Raw genomic sequence first — 18,364 nt, forward strand, 5'->3', positions numbered from 1 at the left:
ACTATTTTGAGCCGTCCATTCTTTAATATGTGGCCTAGGCGAAAGTAAAAGGAAAAGGGCAGCATGGTCTTTTTGCATTGGCTGATGCCGTCATCGTGGGGAGTGTTCGGCTGGGATTAAAAAACACGGTTCATGCTAGAAAATACTGTTCATGCTGGAATGTTGTGAGAGAAAAACACTGCTCCCGCTGAAAAAATAAGCCGAACAAACCGGTTTAAAATGCAGCCGAACACTTCCGTGGCTTACGTGCGTGGCATGCCACGGGAGCAAAAATAGTATTTTTGTAGTTTGTTTCTCTCTCTACTGCTAAAATTATATCGCTAGTCGTAAGAGTGCTATATGAAGAGTCGCCATCCGTTACCGTGGTAAAAAGTTAAATATCCTCTCTTTCACCCTGTTGGTTTGATCGGATCAGCCATGCTTATCAGGTATGATGCCGTGTTTTAAAAAAAAAAAAAAAAAAGCAAGAGAACACTGTTTATCCATTCGCGGCGCGCGCTCGTGCTCGCGACACGCAGTGTTTGGCGGCAGTAGTAGCAGCGGCAGCGGCAGTCTCCAGCGGCGAGAGAAGAGATGATGCTGATAAGGCCGCCGCGGTTTCTCTCCCCCTCGCCCACGCCAGGGCCGCGCGAGCCCCGCCTCCACCGGCCTCTCGATGCCTCCAGAATCTTCTCCTCCCCTCGCCCCCCCGGTCGCCGCTCCCGCCCGCGCCCCCGGCTCGCCTCTCCGTCCACCGACCTCCGCCGCCTCACTGCCCGCATCGTCGACCTCACCCGCCGCAGACAGCTCGCCCAGGTTTGCCTCGCGTGCTCTCCTTCCCCATCCACTCCTCCGGCGGTCGGATTTTTCTGTTTTTTTGCTAGTGCCGAGTGCTGACCTGGGTTGTGCGGTGCAGATCATGGAGGAGGTGGAAGCAACGCGGCGTCGTGTGCGTGGGGGCGGGTTGCTCAACACCATCGTCATGAACGCGGTTCTAGAGGCCTGCGTGCGCTGCGGCGACGTCGACCGCGCGCTCCGGCTCTTCGAGGAAATGCGCGGGCCCACGGGGTGCGGTGTCGACGGTGTCTCCTACGGCATCCTGCTCAAGGTATGCGATTGCGGTATCTGTTAATGCACGCAACCGTGACACTTGCAAAAACTCATTTGGTCAGTTGTTTGTTCTAACTGGTTGAGTAACGATGGAATTGTGGAGATGAACTGAAGAAACACCGTAGTCCAACAACATGACCTATCCTGAAAATGATAAGGATGCATATCCAGTGAGTCCTGTTTGGCATTGATGGAAGAGAAATAGCATGCATACTTAATTCTTATACTCGTCTCTGTTTACTAATTGTTTGCTAAGGTTTGTGTGGCACCAATTTGCTGGACTCCCTGTGATTTGTTAGTAAATGTTTTATGTAATTTGTACACACGGATACTTAATTTTCTGTCTGTTTTGGCCAAAACCAGTTGTAATATTAGTGGTCTCACCGGTCATCCAAGCAGCAAATTACATTTTGGGGTGGAAAAATATCCGAGCTCGTAATTTACAAGGGTTTTTGACTGATTGCCCGGCCTCCAAACAGACCCTTAAGGGGTGTTGCTTTGGATTTTGAAGGGCCTGTGGCAGTGCAATCTATTGGGCGGGCCTACGCCGTGACTGGGCCTGGCTACATTCGGATACATTATACAGTCTCTCTATTATTTTTGTTATAATTTGCAAATATATTGTTATACATATATCATATCATACCTTAAAACGGTACACCAGAACGGGCTGGTACCAGTAGGTTCCATTCCAAGAGAAAAACTGGAATGACTTTGGGAATGAAATTGACAAGTATGATCCAGCACCTACTCATGACGTGCGTATTTGCCAGAGTTTCGTATTTCGGCACCAGATATTCAGTCGCTACGGTCTGCAAGAGTTAACATCCAGTCTGGATGGGATGAATTAGCAAGGCCATGTGCAAGGTGTTTAACTCCCTCGTCATTCTTGGCACGTGGATGATCTGGAAGCAACGGAATGAATGACATTGTCTTCAACAATGGCTCACCCTGGATACAGGCAGTAGATGAGGAGATACACTTGCGCCTTCTGGCGCTAAGGACCTGATGTCACTGGAGGCCAGTAGAGGCTAGATAATTTGGCTGGGATCATTTTGTATTAAAAAGGGAATGGATGTAATCTGAAAAACTAGCTGTATCAAACTCTTTTCTTCTTAACACAATGACACACAGTTCTGCGTATTTTCAAGGGAAAAACATGGTTACGAAGAAACATGTGTTAATGATGCTTAGTGGCTTGCCCTTGAATAAGATACATAGATGTATGTTGTAGCCTTGATTGGGTGTTATACAGCTATTCCTTTTCCTTTCTGAAGAAACAGTTTTGCTAACCAAGAAATAAGCACCTTTCTGAAATCTGTAGGTATCCACACTACTAAGGAAACTTGTAAATTGTAATGGTAGATTCAGGAATCAGGAGCCCTCCTATGGTTGCTTTCTCAGTTCCCTATGAAAAATCAGAAAAGTGGTCCATTGTATCTTTCTAACCAGAAGCAGTTCGTTCATGATAACTTCAGGGCATTTTACACTACAAGGCCTACTAGATCTATCTAGGAGCAGTTACAGTCCGTCTATTTCTTAGACTTAGATTCTAGGCAGTTTTTTTGAGCTTGTGTGTGATGATAATTTGAATTCACCAATATTCTATCAACTAAAGTCTTAAATGACCTATTTGTCTGAAAAACAACAGTGTTATTATGTTTCATTTTTTTTCTTTAAAGTAAGGTGGTAATTTTCCAACTCGTACAGAGTTGTCTACTCTTTTATGCCCCTATACAACTTTTATCAAATGTACATCTCAGATTGTCTGAATGCTCACCATGTTAATCACCAACTGCCTTCTTATTGTTCTGTTCAGGATTTTGTCCTTTAGAATATGTTGTTGTATCCTTTGTTGAATGGACTGTTATTTAAGGGCATATTTGTAATCTGTTTGTTTGCAGGATATATATGATCAACCTTTTTTTTACCCAAGTACATTCTGCTAATTGCGCCAATTTAGGAGCTTATGGAATCTTTATGTTTGAAATATTTATGTATCACACTGCTTTTCATTGAAGGGCCTGGGTGTAGCAAGAAGGATTGATGAAGCATTCGAAATACTGGAATCAATTGAGAAAGATTCTTCCATTGGGAGCCCCAGGCTCTCTCCTCATCTCATTTGTGGTTTTCTAAATGCCCTTATTGAAGCAGGTTGGTACAAGATTGATCATTTAATCTTCCTCAGTACTAGAGTTTGTTTATGTTAAGTGTGAAGATCCTATCTAATAGGCCTATATGCCTATATATAGCCATGAGGCTATCTATATATAGTGACTCCTTCACCTGTGGAGATTATCTTCTGAAAATCCCCAGGTTAGTATCATGGTATCAGAGCCATGGATTAGGGTTAGGATTAGGCTACTCTAATTCACCCACGATCCAATTTTTCTTTACCTTGGGATCCATCAGTCGTAAACAGTTGTTAAATGCTTCCAACACTCCGTCTATTTCTGATGTGTTGTCCGCCTTGATTGCTGAGGAGACACGACTTAATTCTCAGTCTCCTGTATCAGTACCTCACAGTGTTCTGGCAGCCTCTCACAAGACCAATACAGTGAAGGGCAACTCTTTTTCGCCTTGTGTTCATTGCAAGAAGACTACTCACCGTTCAGAAAATTGCTTTGTTCGGTATCCTGAGAAGTTAACTGCTTATCGCTCACGCCATCCCAAGCAGAGTGGTCGTGGCGCCGGTTCCACCCCTACAGGCTCTGTGCCTGCAGGTTCCACCCCTACAGGATCTGTGTCTGTTGCTGCTGCATCACCTGTTACTGCTCCTTCTTCTTGGGTGCTTGATTCAGGAGCCTCTTTTCATGTGTCATCAGATCAGTCACAGCTTGTTGCCTGCAAGCCAATTGCAGATGATGCCTCTATTCAGACAGCAGACGGTACATCCTGCCACATTACTCATCAGGGTTCTCTTTGCACCTCTAATTTTTCTGTACCTAATGTCTCGTTTGTACCTCAGTTGTCCATGAATCTTCTTTCAGTTGGTCAATTAACGGATCACAATTGTTTTGTTGGATTCGATGACTCATCTTGTTTTATTCAGGATCGTCGCACCGGGGCTGTACTTGGGACTGGCCATCGCCGTAGAGGTTCTCATAGCCTCTATGTTCTCGACACTTTACGTCTTCCTCACTCTACTGCCCATGTGTCACCCGCCACCGCTGCTGCATCTTCATCAAGTACATCGCCATCGACTTCATCTTTCGCCAAGTGGCATCATCGCCTTGGTCATTTATGCGGGTCTCGTTTATCCACCTTAATAAACAAGGGTTGTTTAGGTCCTACATCCATTGAGTCTAGTTTTCAGTGTAAGGGTTGCAAGCTTGGAAAACAGCTGCAGCTCCCATATTCTACTAGTACTTCTCATTCAGCTAGACCTTTTGATATTATTCATTCTTATGTATGGGGTCCTGCACCTTTCGCTTCCAAAGGTGGTCATAAATACTATGTTATTTTTGTTGATGATCATTCTCGATATACTTGGATTTACTTTATGAAACATCGCTCTCAGTTGTGCTCTACTTATCAAAATTTTGCTCGCATGGTGCACACACAATTTTCCACCCCCATTCGAGTTTTTCGTTCAGATTCTGGTGGAGAGTATTTATCTCACACCTTTCGTCAATTTTTGACCTCTGAAGGCACTTTTGCTCAGCTTTCTTGTCCTGGCGCGCATGCTCAAAATGGGGTTGCTGAACGGAAACACCGCCATATCATAGAGACTGCCTGCACACTTCTTATTGCATCTTTTGTTCCTTCTCATTTTTGGGGAGAAGCTGTGTCCACTTCTATTTATCTCATCAACAGACAACCATCATCAAAATTGTCTGGTCAGTGTCCTGGTGAGGTTCTTTTTGGTACTCCTCCTGACTATGACCACCTTCGGGTTTTTGGCTGCACTTGCTATGTCCTACTAGCGCCTCGTGAGCGGACTAAGTTGACTGCTCAGTCAGTTGAGTGTGTTTTTCTGGGGTACAGTCCTGAGCATAAGGGTTATCGTTGTTATGACGCCTCCTCTCGCCGCATTCGTATATCTCGTGATGTCACTTTCGTTGAGGATCGTCCTTTCTTTTATAACCCTTCTACTCAACCATCCCGTAGTTGTACAGAGTCAACATCCTTTCTGTGTCTTCCACCTATACTTAGTGATGTTGACCCTCCTACACAACCCGTGTCTTCCAGCCCACCTAACACTTCTGTATCTTCTCCTGACACTTTTGAAACTCCTCCACTTACTCATGTCGACCCTCCACTTACCAATGTCGATCCTCCCCCACTTTCTAAACCTTTGTCTTGTCAACCTCCGGTCCAGCAGCTCCCATCCTTTGACAAACCACCTGTCCACAAATACTACACTCGTCGTCCCCAAATCCCCACAGCCACTTCTTCAGCCAGTCCTGCTACTCCCGATGTTGATCGTTCTGTTAATTCTGATGAGTCATGTGCTTTTTCTGATGAATCACAGGGTGGTCTGAGATATAATCTACGAGACCGTGCTACTATTGGGCCTCCTGACAAATATGGTTTTCCTCGTGTCACTGCTATTGTGGAAGAGCCAACCACTTATCGAGAGGCCTCTAGCATTCCAGAATGGCAACTTGCTATGTGTGAGGAACTTGCTGCACTTGATCGTACAGGGACCTGGGATATTGTTCCATTACCATCGCATGCTGTGCCTATTACATCCAAGTGGGTCTTCAAGATTAAAACCAAGTCGGATGGTTCTATTGAGCGATATAAGGCCCGTCTAGTTGCTAGAGGTTTTCAGCAAACTCAGGGCCGAGATTATGATGAGACATTTGCACCTGTTGCTCATATGACTACTGTTCGTACTTTAATTGCAGTGGCTGCTGCTTCTTGGACAATCTCTCAGATGGATGTTAAAAATGCCTTTCTTCATGGTGATTTAAATGAAGAAGTTTACATGCAACCACCTCCAGGTGTTAGTGCCCCTCCAGGTTATGTTTGTCGTCTTCGTCGCGCTTTATATGGTCTTAAACAGGCTCCTCGTGCTTGGTTTGAGCGCTTTGTCTCTGTCATTTGGGCTGCTGGTTTTTCACCTAGTGATCATGACCCTGCCTTATTTATCCACCTCTCCTCACGTGGACGTACTTTGCTTCTTTTATATGTTGATGATATATTGATTACGGGTGACGATGCAGACCACATTTCTTATGTCAAGCAGCAACTTGGTGCACAATTTCAAATGTCGGATTTAGGTCCTCTCAGTTATTTCCTAGGCATTGAGGTCAAACAGTCTGCAAAGGGTTGCTATCTTTCTCAGTCCAAGTACATACAAGACCTTATTACTCGTTCAGGCATCACTGACCATCGGACAGCTGCGACACCTATGGATCTTCATTTGCAGCTTCGTCCCACTGATGGTACTCCTCTTAAGGATCCATCTCGATATCGGCATATTGTGGGCCGCCTTGTTTATCTCACTGTTACTCGACCTGATATTGCCCATGCCGTCCATATTTTGAGTCAGTTTGTGAGTGCTCCTACAACCGTTCATTTTGGCCATTTACTTCGTGTCTTGCGGTACTTGAGGGGGACATCATCTCGCAGCTTATTCTATGCCCGTGACAGTCCGCTTCAACTTCATGCTTACTCGGACTCCACTTGGGCGAGTGACCCAACAGATCGTTGCTCTATCACAGGGTACTGTATTCTTCTTGGATCCTCTCCTATTGCATGGAAGTCCAAGAAACAAGCTGCTGTATCTCGTTCTAGTGCAGAGGCAGAACTTCGAGCACTTGCCACCACTACTGCAGAAATCGTATGGCTTCGATGGTTGTTGACTGATTTCGGAATTTCTTGTGATGCTGCCACACCTCTTCTATGCGATAATACAGGAGCTATACAGATTGCCAATGATCCTGTGAAGCATGAACTTACCAAGCATATTGGCGTCGATGCTTTCTTCACTCGCTCTCATTGTAATCAGCATACCATTGCTCTTCAATATGTGCCATCCGAGCTGCAATTAGCTGACTTCTTCACTAAAGCGCAAACTAGAGAGCAACATCGGCTTCATTTGCTCAAACTCAATGCTTCAGATCCTCCATTTCCACCTTGAGTTTGAAGGGGGGTGTTAAGTGTGAAGATCCTATCTAATAGGCCTATATGCCTATATATAGCCATGAGGCTATCTATATATAGTGACTCCTTCACCTGTGGAGATTATCTTCTGAAAATCCCCAGGTTAGTATCAGTTTACATTCCTTCCGCCAAAGAAATTCACCTCTATCCTGAACAGTTTTATTCTTCATTAAACTGCTGATTCACCAAACCCAACTTAGCATCAGAACATCAGTCCAGAATTCAAAATTATCTGGCCTTGTTCATGGGAAACTCTAATCCTTGGGTCTAATTCTACACAATACATATCCACAGTGATGCCCATTAGTGTGGGTTAGATTCTGCTTAGGGGCTGTTTGGAAGGGTGGTTTTGGACTAAAGACCGTTGTAAATCACAAGTCTGGAAAATAATATGAGCTAATCTGTAAAAGCATGTTTGGATGGCGGGTTAGACTACTAAATCGTTCAGATTGGATCTTTACATCTGGAAAATTAAAAACCTTCTCCCGAGCTCTGACTGAAAAAATTGACAATTATCGGGCACATCTGGTTCGCAAACACATCTCCTGCATGATAGCATCGTGGTTGTGAAGTTTGCCGGCACCGGCCGTCATTTGTCGCTTGCTCACCCATACCAATCCATCATCTGCCGCCGCCGCCACCTTCTAGCGCATTGATTCGACTCCCATCTGTAGCAATGCCTCTCTTCCTCTTTATCACGACACGCCTTGACTCACGCAGTCGATCAGACAGCAGGTATCGGGATGACTTGTGCTGCCGAGCCCTTGACGGCTGAGACGCTGAACCAACCATGGAGGCAACGACTATCACATCGGTTACAGCGACAAGCCTATCGAATCATCATCGCGCACTGCACTTAGTTCTTGTGATCTGCATTGCTTGTAGCAGATGGTAAGTTTGTCCCACGGCTTTAGCTTTTCACTGTGATTTGGAATTCTGCTCCCTTCTCTATCGACGATGATTTTGCAAGGATGGCGTTCCCATTGATAACATTGACAGCGAGCTCTTCCTGCAAGCCCAAATTGATGCTTTGTTGTGAACTTTCTGTGGCCTGTGCCTCGATTTGAGTTCTAATCTGAAACTTTGTCCAGTGTTGCTCTCAAAACTGAAGTTTGGTCTGATCTTTTACTATGCTTTGTTTTGATATTTCAGTGATTGATGCAATGGTTATTCTCACTAGCTTACTCTGATTTCTATGGTTAAATAACTTTTCCTTCTTGAGCATGATGTAGAAGGAAGAGAATTCAATGCATCGCAGTTGTTTGCAGATTCAAATTACTTGCACAACCTGGACCAATTGGAATAGTAATTCTGCATGTGTGTGAATGTTATCTGCACTTCTGACTCAGCAGATATTTGCATAGCTGGTCCCCCCACCCAAACAGCAAGTTTACCAGTGAAAAATTTTACCTCTGTATCCTTGTGCATAACTAATTGTGGATGGAATGCCTTGTGATAAACAATACAATGTTTCCAAACAGGGCCTTAGTGTAAATGTGTTATGTGCAGATACTAACTAGTATAGACGAAACTCAAATAAGTATAACAAGATGAGTAATAATCACTTAAAGTATTAACTCTATTTACTTATTGCCTGGATATAGTTGTTTTCATCATTCCCAATTTCCCTTGTGTAGCTGGGACTAAGCTTGACAGGAATTGGACAATTATGCCCATTTGTGTATTACTAGATTTGTTTTTTTGAACCCACAGGGAGCTGCGTATCATTATATTAAGAAGAAAAAGGAGTCAAAGTGATTCATACAAGCCCAATAGGGTCGGGTTTACAAGTAAGAACTCACCAATGAATACTAAAAGGTGGCCAACAAACTGCCTACACGCCCAGGTTATGGCCAAATGCACTGAGGCCTTTGGCCCCTGCCTTACACCATATTTTTGCTGCATCTGTCCTGCACTAAAGCATTGGGACTAGGAGAGGCCCCCTCAAAAATGTTGGCCAGGAACCACACAATAGAGTCTCAGATTTGGAACTGCCAGAGGGCAGCTTGGCACTAGGCCGCTTGTTGGAATTGAAAGTGCAAACTTGGGGATACAAGAAGGTCCAGCACCACTGCTACTTATAGAGCAGCTGGTCTACCTGCTACAGCATATTCTAACCACTAGAGTGGATGCTTAGCATATTCCTAATACTAGGCTTAATAGCCGAAACTTTGACAACGAATAGTAAGATACATAGAGAAAGCACTAAACTTAACTCTCAAAAAACACATCTATTCCAAGGCTTCCAAATCCACCAAGCAACCAACACAACTAAAGAATTGGATCCCTTTTGATGCTGTTTATCCCAATGCTGCAGAACTTGGCACCACCAAATAATAAAGTTAGAATCAGTAGGCCCTGGTGTTTTGTGCTGCATACCAACTAAAGATAAGACTGAGAACCACTCTGTTATTGAAAACACTGCTCTACAGCTTCACTATTCTACAAATACTCTCCGCTCACGTTTCTGCAACTTCATTTACTAATGGAATTGAACTTCAACTTATCCAGGAGATATGAGGCGTGCCAATGCTCTTGTCGCCCGTTTCCGCAAGGTCCTTTATGAGGGTCACTCTGTCTTACTATACAACTTACTGATGAAGGTACAAATATTGTTATTTTGTTTTAAGCAAGTCACCGTTGTAACTACATAATTTTTTGAACTGAACATACTCCAGGGGTACATTAAGAGCAACTTCCCTCTCGGAGCTTTGACTGTTAAAGATGAGATATTGCGTCAAGGGTTGAAGCCTGATAGATTGACCTACAATACCATCATTTCTGCCTGTGTAAAATCAGCAGAGATTGATAAAGCTATCCGATTTCTTGAAGATATGAAGGTGTCACACAAGTGTTGGAAAGGCCAGTTTTAGCCACAAAATTGTTTTGGTATACAAATAGTTGCATCGTGTAACAAAAATGAATTGATTATATTACAATGCAGGAAGAAGCTAATAAGGAAAGTAACCCTGAACTCCTTCCGGATGCTGTTACCTACACAACATTACTTAAGGTGTGCTGCCTGCTAGTGCCCAGCAGTTAGTGATAACAATTGCTGGCTTCTGGCTACAGTCTCCTTTCATTTTACATTATTAAGCAGTGATACTGTAGTGCTCTTGCACTGCATTGTTAGATAATAGTAGAGGCTACACTCTTCTTTTGTTGATGACTTGACATGATCAGAAATTGACATTTGAGTGGTTGTTACACAACATTCTGTTTTGCTCATGAGAATGCTTCATAATTGTCGAAAAAGAAGACGACATTGCCTTCTGAAAAATAAAAAAATGTGATACAGCCTTAAAATTGAGAAACATAATTGGATTTCTGAAGGATGCCTTTTAGAACTCCTGAACAAGTAGTTTGATCACTGTTGTGTTTGCTATCATTTTTGGTTACTTAATTTTACAAGTCAACATCCTGCAGGGTTTAGGAAATAACCGGGACCTTTATTCAGTTTTGAATATTGTTGTGGAGATGAGATCTTCATTGATATCACTCGACAGGACTGCATACACTGCAATGATAGATGCCTTGCTAGCTTGTGGGTCCATTGATGGTAAGCTCTGTATCATCTTTTTAGTGGCACAATTTTCACACAAACACTACAGTGAATTTCCCTAAAAAAACACTACAATGAATTTGCATATTGGAAAAATAACATTGGGGTCTGACTAATAACTAACTGTAACCTAGCACCCACTTTTCATCCTCACATTTCATTTATTTTCCAATTGACACTTCTTTTCAGCGTTTCAGCATTTAGTTTTCCTTTGACGCTAACAACTGACCTGCACATTCTTATTTTTACCCTTCTATATCCCAGTTGCCCAAGCAGCATATCCAATCTAAAGTATCAAAAATGTTGAAACTTTTCTTGGTATGTTGTGTTTCAATAAATATTTATAATTGCTTCACCGATGTTCTGTACATCTTAAATCATCACATGCAGTATCTAAAACTTACACCAAAATCATTTTCTGAAGTATAGACAACTTGCTGTTCGTATGGTTGATTTCACATTACTTTTTTTTTGAAAACGTAGGAGAGCTGCGTTTCATTGTATTGGAGAGAAAAAAGGAGGGTCCCCATACAATCCTTCCTCTCATATGGGGACCGGATATGAGAGTCAGAGATCCAAACTAAAAAATTATGCCTTAAAGAAAACAGAAAACACCAAGACTTGACCACGCCTAAGGAATTAGGCGACCCTTCCAAGGCCCAAACCTTGCAGTTTCTTAGCGCCTGCTAAAGACCAGAGACTTGTTCATCCTTAAGCAAACCCCATTCGCTTGCTCTTTCCCTTCCCAAGGAAATCCTTTCCTTATTTCACATTACTATTGTGCACAAGCAAATTACTTGACAATATTTGATGCCTTTGGCTACTAAATGGTAGTATTGCCAATTGCTTGGATTAGGATCAGACCTGGTTTTCAGACCCAGGTGTTAAATGTTATGGTCTATTAAGCTCCTCCATGGTGGAGCTTCATGCAGGTGAAATGTTTTTCAGTTTTTTAAGTACTTATTTCCTCGCTTGCATAGTAAATGAGAATGTCAAAATTAGCACTATTTTGCTTAGCCTGGCCTCTCTTTTGTGTACCCAAGCTGTGCCTCTGGGTCTTTTCTAATGTTTTGATTTGACAACTTATCACTACCTTAAGTTCACATGCTTTGATTTCTCTCTAGCAATTCAGCATTATCCATAATTCTTAATCTAATTGTTCCTGGGATGATAATGTTATCTCAAGTACACCTGAATTTAGTTTCTTTATTACATTTGTTCAAAATATCCTCAAATAATTCAACATATACTTCATTGCAATATATGTGCCCCTACAAATATTTGTGACAACAAATATGTTCATATTTGGACTGTGTAATAGAATGAAGAAAAATGGATAATAACTATGCATATACTAACATGAAGTATGCGTATAAATTTGAGAATTTTAAATTTTTCAGTGTGTATGAATATACAGAACTACTCCCTCTGGTCCAGTTTATAAGTCATTTCACATAGGTCCTGAGTCAAACTTTATAATCTTTGAGCAATAATTTGGCTAACAACTTTTAACTATTGTAATACAAACTTGATGATATTAGATTTGTAAAAAATACATTATCCAATAATCATAAATTTATAATCATAAACAATACTCCCTCCGTTCCAAATTATAAGACATTTTGGCTTTTCTAGATACATTGCTTTTACTATGTATCTAGACATAGTGTATATATCTTAATGCATAGCAAAAACTGCATATCTAGAAAGCCAAAACGTCTTATAATTTGGAACATAGGGAGTATAATATAAAAGAAATGAATGGTCAAAGTGTAATTTAGAAGACTGCCACGTCGGAAGATAAACTGGACCGGAGGGAGTACAGACTAATTTATGTGTACTTCCATCTTAGTGTCTAAACTCTTTGTCCTTGTTTAAGTGAATATAAATGTGTATGAGGCAACCAAAATTACCTTGAGAAAGTCTTTTAGATCATGGATTGTGAGAGTGAAAGCTGTTCTACAGACAAAAAACCTCTTGTTTATGATATGTGTACTACATTTCTGTACTGATGTACTTTGGACCTTTTTGGTGGTTATTATCGTAGGGGCCCTTTGCATTTTTGGTGATATAATAAAGCATGCTGGCAAGAACAAAGATTTGAGACCTAAACCTCATCTCTATCTTTCGATTATGAGAGCTTTTGCTACCAGAGGTGATGTTGATATGGTCATGAGATTGAACAAGCGCATGTGGCCAGATTCAGTTGGATCAATTAGCCGTGCAGCCAAAGAAGAGGCACATGAGCTATTAATGGAAGCTGCTATAAATAATAATCAGGTAGAAATGAAGCCTAGGATGAAATTAGCTGTCTGGCAATATGATTTGGATTCGTTACATATGCAACACCTTGGTTCCTTGGGTTTTAGTTTTACTAAATTTGACTAGGATAGGCAAAACTACAAGTCCTTCATAATCGAGATGCATATTAGGTGTGCGTTGTGTGCTTGCTATTGAAACACCTGCTATGGATGCATGGAAATGTCTGCTATTAATGTATTATGTTTACTGTTGTAGGGAGAGTTCTTTTGCAATGAGGGAAATTATTACTAAGCACTTCCAACAAAGTGTATTTTTCAAGTGGTATCAATCAGTAAATTATTCACTGTCTAGCTTGTATGAAGGGTGGGCCTGGTGCAAGCGGTAGAGTCTTACCGCCTGTGACCGGAAGGTCCCGGGTTCGAGTCGCGGTCTCCTTGCATTGCACAGGCGAGGGTAAGGCTTGCCACTAACATCCTTCCCCAGACCCCGCACAGAGCGGGAGCTCTCTGCACTGGGTACGCCCTTTAGCTTGTATGAAGAAATGAGAATGTATAAATTACTTTGTTAAAGTGTTTTTGCTAGGTCCAAGAGGTCCCATTGTGCCACTAAAAGTATATGTTTTCCCATTTGTTGGATGGCAATAGATGGATGCGATTCAATGTACAGTTCTACGATTTCTGAATTTTATGATCGTATGAAGCTTAGTATCACATGAGGTAAAAAATCTTGGGGAACTAAGGGTTGTTGAAAGGACACGTTTGTTCCCGTGTTCAGTTAAACGCCTTATATGTCGTCAGATTTAACCATATTACCATATTCAAGGTAGTACGCCATGTTCATGATTATGCTTATCTATCTAGATAATTGTACCCCTGAATGTTAACTCTGCTCAGTCTTAACATTTTTAATTTTTCAATACATCGTGTCCCTTTGTACTTACAGCTCCCAGATTAATGTTTCAGATAGATTTGGCTAGAGGGCTTCTAAGACAAATAGTGAGCGAGAAGGAATGTTTCTCTTGGACAAGTAGAGTGGGTCTGGTATGTTTCTTCTCCTAGGATTTTATTTCTTAAAATAGTAATCACTATATATGCTTCATTCATAGAGCAGAACTAGAGCTTCTTTGATTTGTCATTTTGTAAACAGTGTAGATTCTCTCACATGTTTTGCCACCTTAATTTATCTCTATTCCTCTACCGCTCCTTTATCCGTTGCTTCAGCTAACAATGATACTTGAATGAAACAGCTATGAAGCATTTCTTTAGTGTTACTATATGCAATGCTAGTTCTGTGGCATGAACTTATATGCGATTAATGTCATTCCAACCTTGGCCATGGTTCAGTTCAAATTCAAGCATGGCCAAGGTTACTTCCCACAATTAGTGAATGGCTAGATGGTCTCTTTTGATGTTTCTTCTTCCTTTAACTTTTGTACTTAAGTTGTGTTTATTATTAATATTTAACCAGTAGGGGCACAAGCGGGCCTGGTGCAAGCGGTAGAGTCTTACCGCCTGTGACTGGAAGATCCCGGGTTTGAGTCGCGGTCTCCTCGCATTGCACAGGCGAGGGTAAGGCTTGCCACTGACACCCTTCCCCAGACCCTGCACAGAGCGGGATCTCTCTGCACTGGGTACGCCCTTTAGGGGCACAAGCCCTTCCTGTTTCTTCCAAAAAAACGTATATGCTATTGGCATGCGCATTGTTGCTGGAAGTTGTTTTTTAAACAAACATACAAAAGCCATTTGAGCTTCTGTGCTTTATGTCTCTAGCTGTTCTATTTGCTAATTATTTGACCATATTAACCGAAGTAAGAGGCAGTTACTGCTTTAGTATTGGCTTGACCGCTTCAAAAATTGGAATGTCCAGTCTGGCCACTATCGTGATTGCTTCCAACTTTAAATTTCTAAATACCTTATTTTGCTAAGTTGTTGATTGGCTAGCACTTTCCTAGCATCTTTATGCATTGAAGATTCATAGCATTACTCAGGTGAACTTTATAACTCCAAGATAGTTTAGTACTTCATACTGGTCATGAATATCAAGGCACCAGCCATAGCAATACATCAATTATGGGTTTTGACTCAACCACTCCTGCTTGAAAATTCTTTTTTTTTGAACAAACCTGCCTGAAAATTCTTCCATCTCATTACTTCATATTTAGGGCTTGTTTGGCTACACTCCAATCCACCCCAATCCATATGGGCTGGGAGTGATTGAGGTGGGAAATGAACTAATTTTCCTCCCAAACAAGCCCTTATGTGGTGTGGAACCTCATGTCCGCTTATTATGTGGGCAAGACTGAATTTTCCAGCTTATAGCCGTTTAAATGAAACTATTCTGTCAAACCTGTGAACTGTACTTGTGTGGTTAATTTTGTTTTCTTTCTTATGCATTGCCAGCCTGGCTTGTGAAATACATGACAGACATGTAGTAGTTGCCAATAGCTACTGTGGCAGTTCTCATGCATTGAAATGTATGGAATACCTGATTAAAATTGTATTGTTGTATGTAGTAATTGTGTATCTGAATGAGATAAATTGGAAACTTAACTTGGTAGACCAATGCCAGAATAGGAGCATATGACATGTAAATTAATTATTTATCTACCACCATTTTTACAAATTTGAATGTATAGAAATGAAAGGAATAATGTTTTAAGTTAGTTTCTTTGCTGTTGTTAAAGGTCGCAGTTAAAGTTGAAAGCTTATCTGGATTCACCAACTCTCTTCTAACGCCCCACATATTTCCACAGGTGGTACATTCTTATCTTGTATCCCTTTCTCTGCTCTACTCTGTTTGTTCAAATCTGAAGTTCTGTCCATTGAAATTGTAGATTATCTTGAATGATCCAGTTGAGAAGTATATGGTTCCATTTCAAGAATCTCAACCATTACCTGCTGACTTAATCTTGCGGAAGGCTGTGATGCGATTCTTGAAAGATCGTGCATTTCCTCTTGTCGATGATTGGGGAGGTTGTGTTGGCATTGTTCATCGTGACGATTGTACCAAGGTACGCTGTGCTGTCTCCTTCAATCCGCGTCAGCAACACATGGTTGATCCTTGTACGCAAAGCTAATGAAATGGTTGGCACTGGTTTCAGCAGCAGGGATAGATTCCTTTTTTGCCACGTCGGTTTCTTAATGATTTTGGCCAAGCTACCTATGTCTACAAAGAAAAAAAAAGACAATCCTTTTATCAAGTGTCCTTTAACTGAAAACATGATGCTTCCTGGAAATATGGTTAATTAGGGTGATATTTTACATTTTCCTCCACAATAAAAGAGTAGAAATGCACAATAAGGGACTCGTAGTGCTTTACACCACTGTAAAACATCATGCCAGTAATTGAGTTTCTTGTGATTCTGGACTTCATTTTTTTCCTTTTTCAGCTGGATGCACCTCTTCTCTCGATGTCTAGAGGGCCACCTTTGTGCGTGCCTACTTCAACCACAGTGGAGCACGTCATTGACCTCCTCCTCAGAGAGAAGTCCGAGATGGTGGTCGTGGTGAAGAGTGGTAACATGTACGAAGGCAGCTACACATCCAGCTCAAGACCCTTGGGAGTTTTCTCCCTCGCCATACTATGGAGCTTCACCGGCGACTACTCGCCAGAATCAGATATCCCCGACGCACGCATCTCCCGGGCAACAAAACCCAAACAAGACGCCTGAGGCCTGCAATCACGGCTGATTCTGCAGCTAGTTTGGTCTTTTACTCAGCTTATAGCAACTCCACATCGTGATGCCGAGCAAATTAGTCATGTAATGGTCCTCCTCCAGCTGAGCGAAAAGGTTTTGTCAAAGGAAGCTGCTAGGCTGATCCTGACATGCTGTGGCTGTGTGCTGTGTATGATGTTTTCTGATGCAGAGAGCGAAAGTGACAGCGGACCGGAGATTCCCGCCCAGCATTTCGGTTGAGGCGCCAGCGCCACCGCGCAGGGATGGTCCTGAGCGAGTCCTGACCGGTTTGGTGGCATGTGGCATCCCTGCTCGCACGGTCTCGCTCTCACCAGGCTGCAGAGGGGAGTGCCTTTGCATCTGCCGTTCCGATCAGTCTTTTAGGTTCTATCGTGGGTTTCATAATGTTTTTTTCATAATAAATCAGCACCAGCTGAATTTATTAGCCTAAAAACGGACCAGTCTGTTTATTTGGTCCCGAGCACTCCCATGGGTGGGGGGCGCTTGGACACCTCATGCCATAGGGCCATCTGCCTCCTGGGAGGTGCATGTGCAGCTACCCATTTTGGGAGACGGTAGGTTTCCATTGGATGTCTGGAGAGCTGTTCGCCCCTGTTATCTCACAGTCACAGGCCGCCAGGGTGTGGCAGTACTATGCTCGAGAGATTTCTGGGTGGGTAGCTAGAGGGTAGGCCTAGGTGCTTCTGCCACCTGGTCCAGAGTGTTTGGGTCCATATATCCACTGTATGCATGCTATTGCTGCAGCCTAGGTAGGCAAGATTGCAGGCATGGTACTCCTACCACGTACAGGTACAGTACGTTCACAGAAGTAGCGAATACGCTGCTGCAGTGCTGCCTATCGCCAACAGCAGACCCAGCGGCAGATCCAAACTAAAACATAAAATGGGTCTCCAGTAGAGTATTTATATGGAATATCTATTTTGAATATCGGTAGAGGTATAATCTAAATCTAATTCTCTTCTGAAGATCTATTTGCAGAAATGATTCTTTTTTAGTCTTATTATTGGAGAAAATTAAAAATATGTATTGAATCATTTACCTGTAGCGCTACGTGGAATATGTTTTATATTTTGGGTAACGGCTGTTCGAGATAGCCTTAATATGGTGGCTACTGGCTACAACGGCGAGCCCATTTATCCTCTATGGTCCAGCAAAAATAAATAACGAAAAATGTGTCTCGCAAGTCGCAAGTGCGGCTTTCCCAAGTGGCGGGCTGTCCTTGCGGCCGGCTCGGCTCCCAGCAGCGCTTGCAGCCTCGTCCCGGCGGCCGGCGGTCCCGTGCGCGCGCGCGTACGACTGCAGGGCTGCTGCAGTGCAGTGCCGCGCGCTAGCCTCCTCAGAGAGTTGTTATATTAGCAGGTCCTGCTTTGCATCATCCGTGTTACTTCCGGGGTTTGCGCAGCTGCGGTCGGCGGGCAGTGACTGGTGGCGCTCGTACTTGGTGGCCCGGCGGCCGGGCGATTGCTGCCTGAAACTGAAAGCATGTAATAATAACGGGGTTATTGTGGGTTGTGTTCCATCGGTGATGTATCTCCTGTTTCATACAGTAATATGCATGGGTGCTGGTTCTTCAATCCCGTGGGCCGTGGCACACGTCTTCTCTTTATTAGGAGACAGGCTTCTTGCCCTACAACCCACCC

At 42.7% G+C, this 18,364-nt stretch overlaps 1 protein-coding gene across 1 annotated transcript; it reads left to right on the top strand.

Moving 5' to 3' along the window:
• The first annotated feature begins 498 nt into the window (after positions 1-498).
• Positions 499-16,853, top strand: LOC136541973 (pentatricopeptide repeat-containing protein At5g10690). The gene is made up of 12 exons (XM_066534180.1): positions 499-795; positions 896-1,087; positions 3,111-3,243; positions 9,715-9,806; positions 9,882-10,043; positions 10,148-10,216; positions 10,630-10,762; positions 12,813-13,045; positions 13,990-14,067; positions 15,711-15,779; positions 15,861-16,037; positions 16,416-16,853. Exons 1-12 carry the CDS (start codon positions 574-576, stop codon positions 16,695-16,697), a joined length of 1,842 nt encoding a protein of 613 aa, XP_066390277.1. The 5' UTR covers positions 499-573; the 3' UTR covers positions 16,698-16,853.
• Positions 16,854-18,364: the final 1,511 nt, after the last annotated feature.

This window comes from Miscanthus floridulus, chromosome 3 (assembly GCF_019320115.1).
Source record: "Miscanthus floridulus cultivar M001 chromosome 3, ASM1932011v1, whole genome shotgun sequence".
Classification (NCBI taxonomy): Eukaryota; Viridiplantae; Streptophyta; class Magnoliopsida; order Poales; family Poaceae; genus Miscanthus; species Miscanthus floridulus.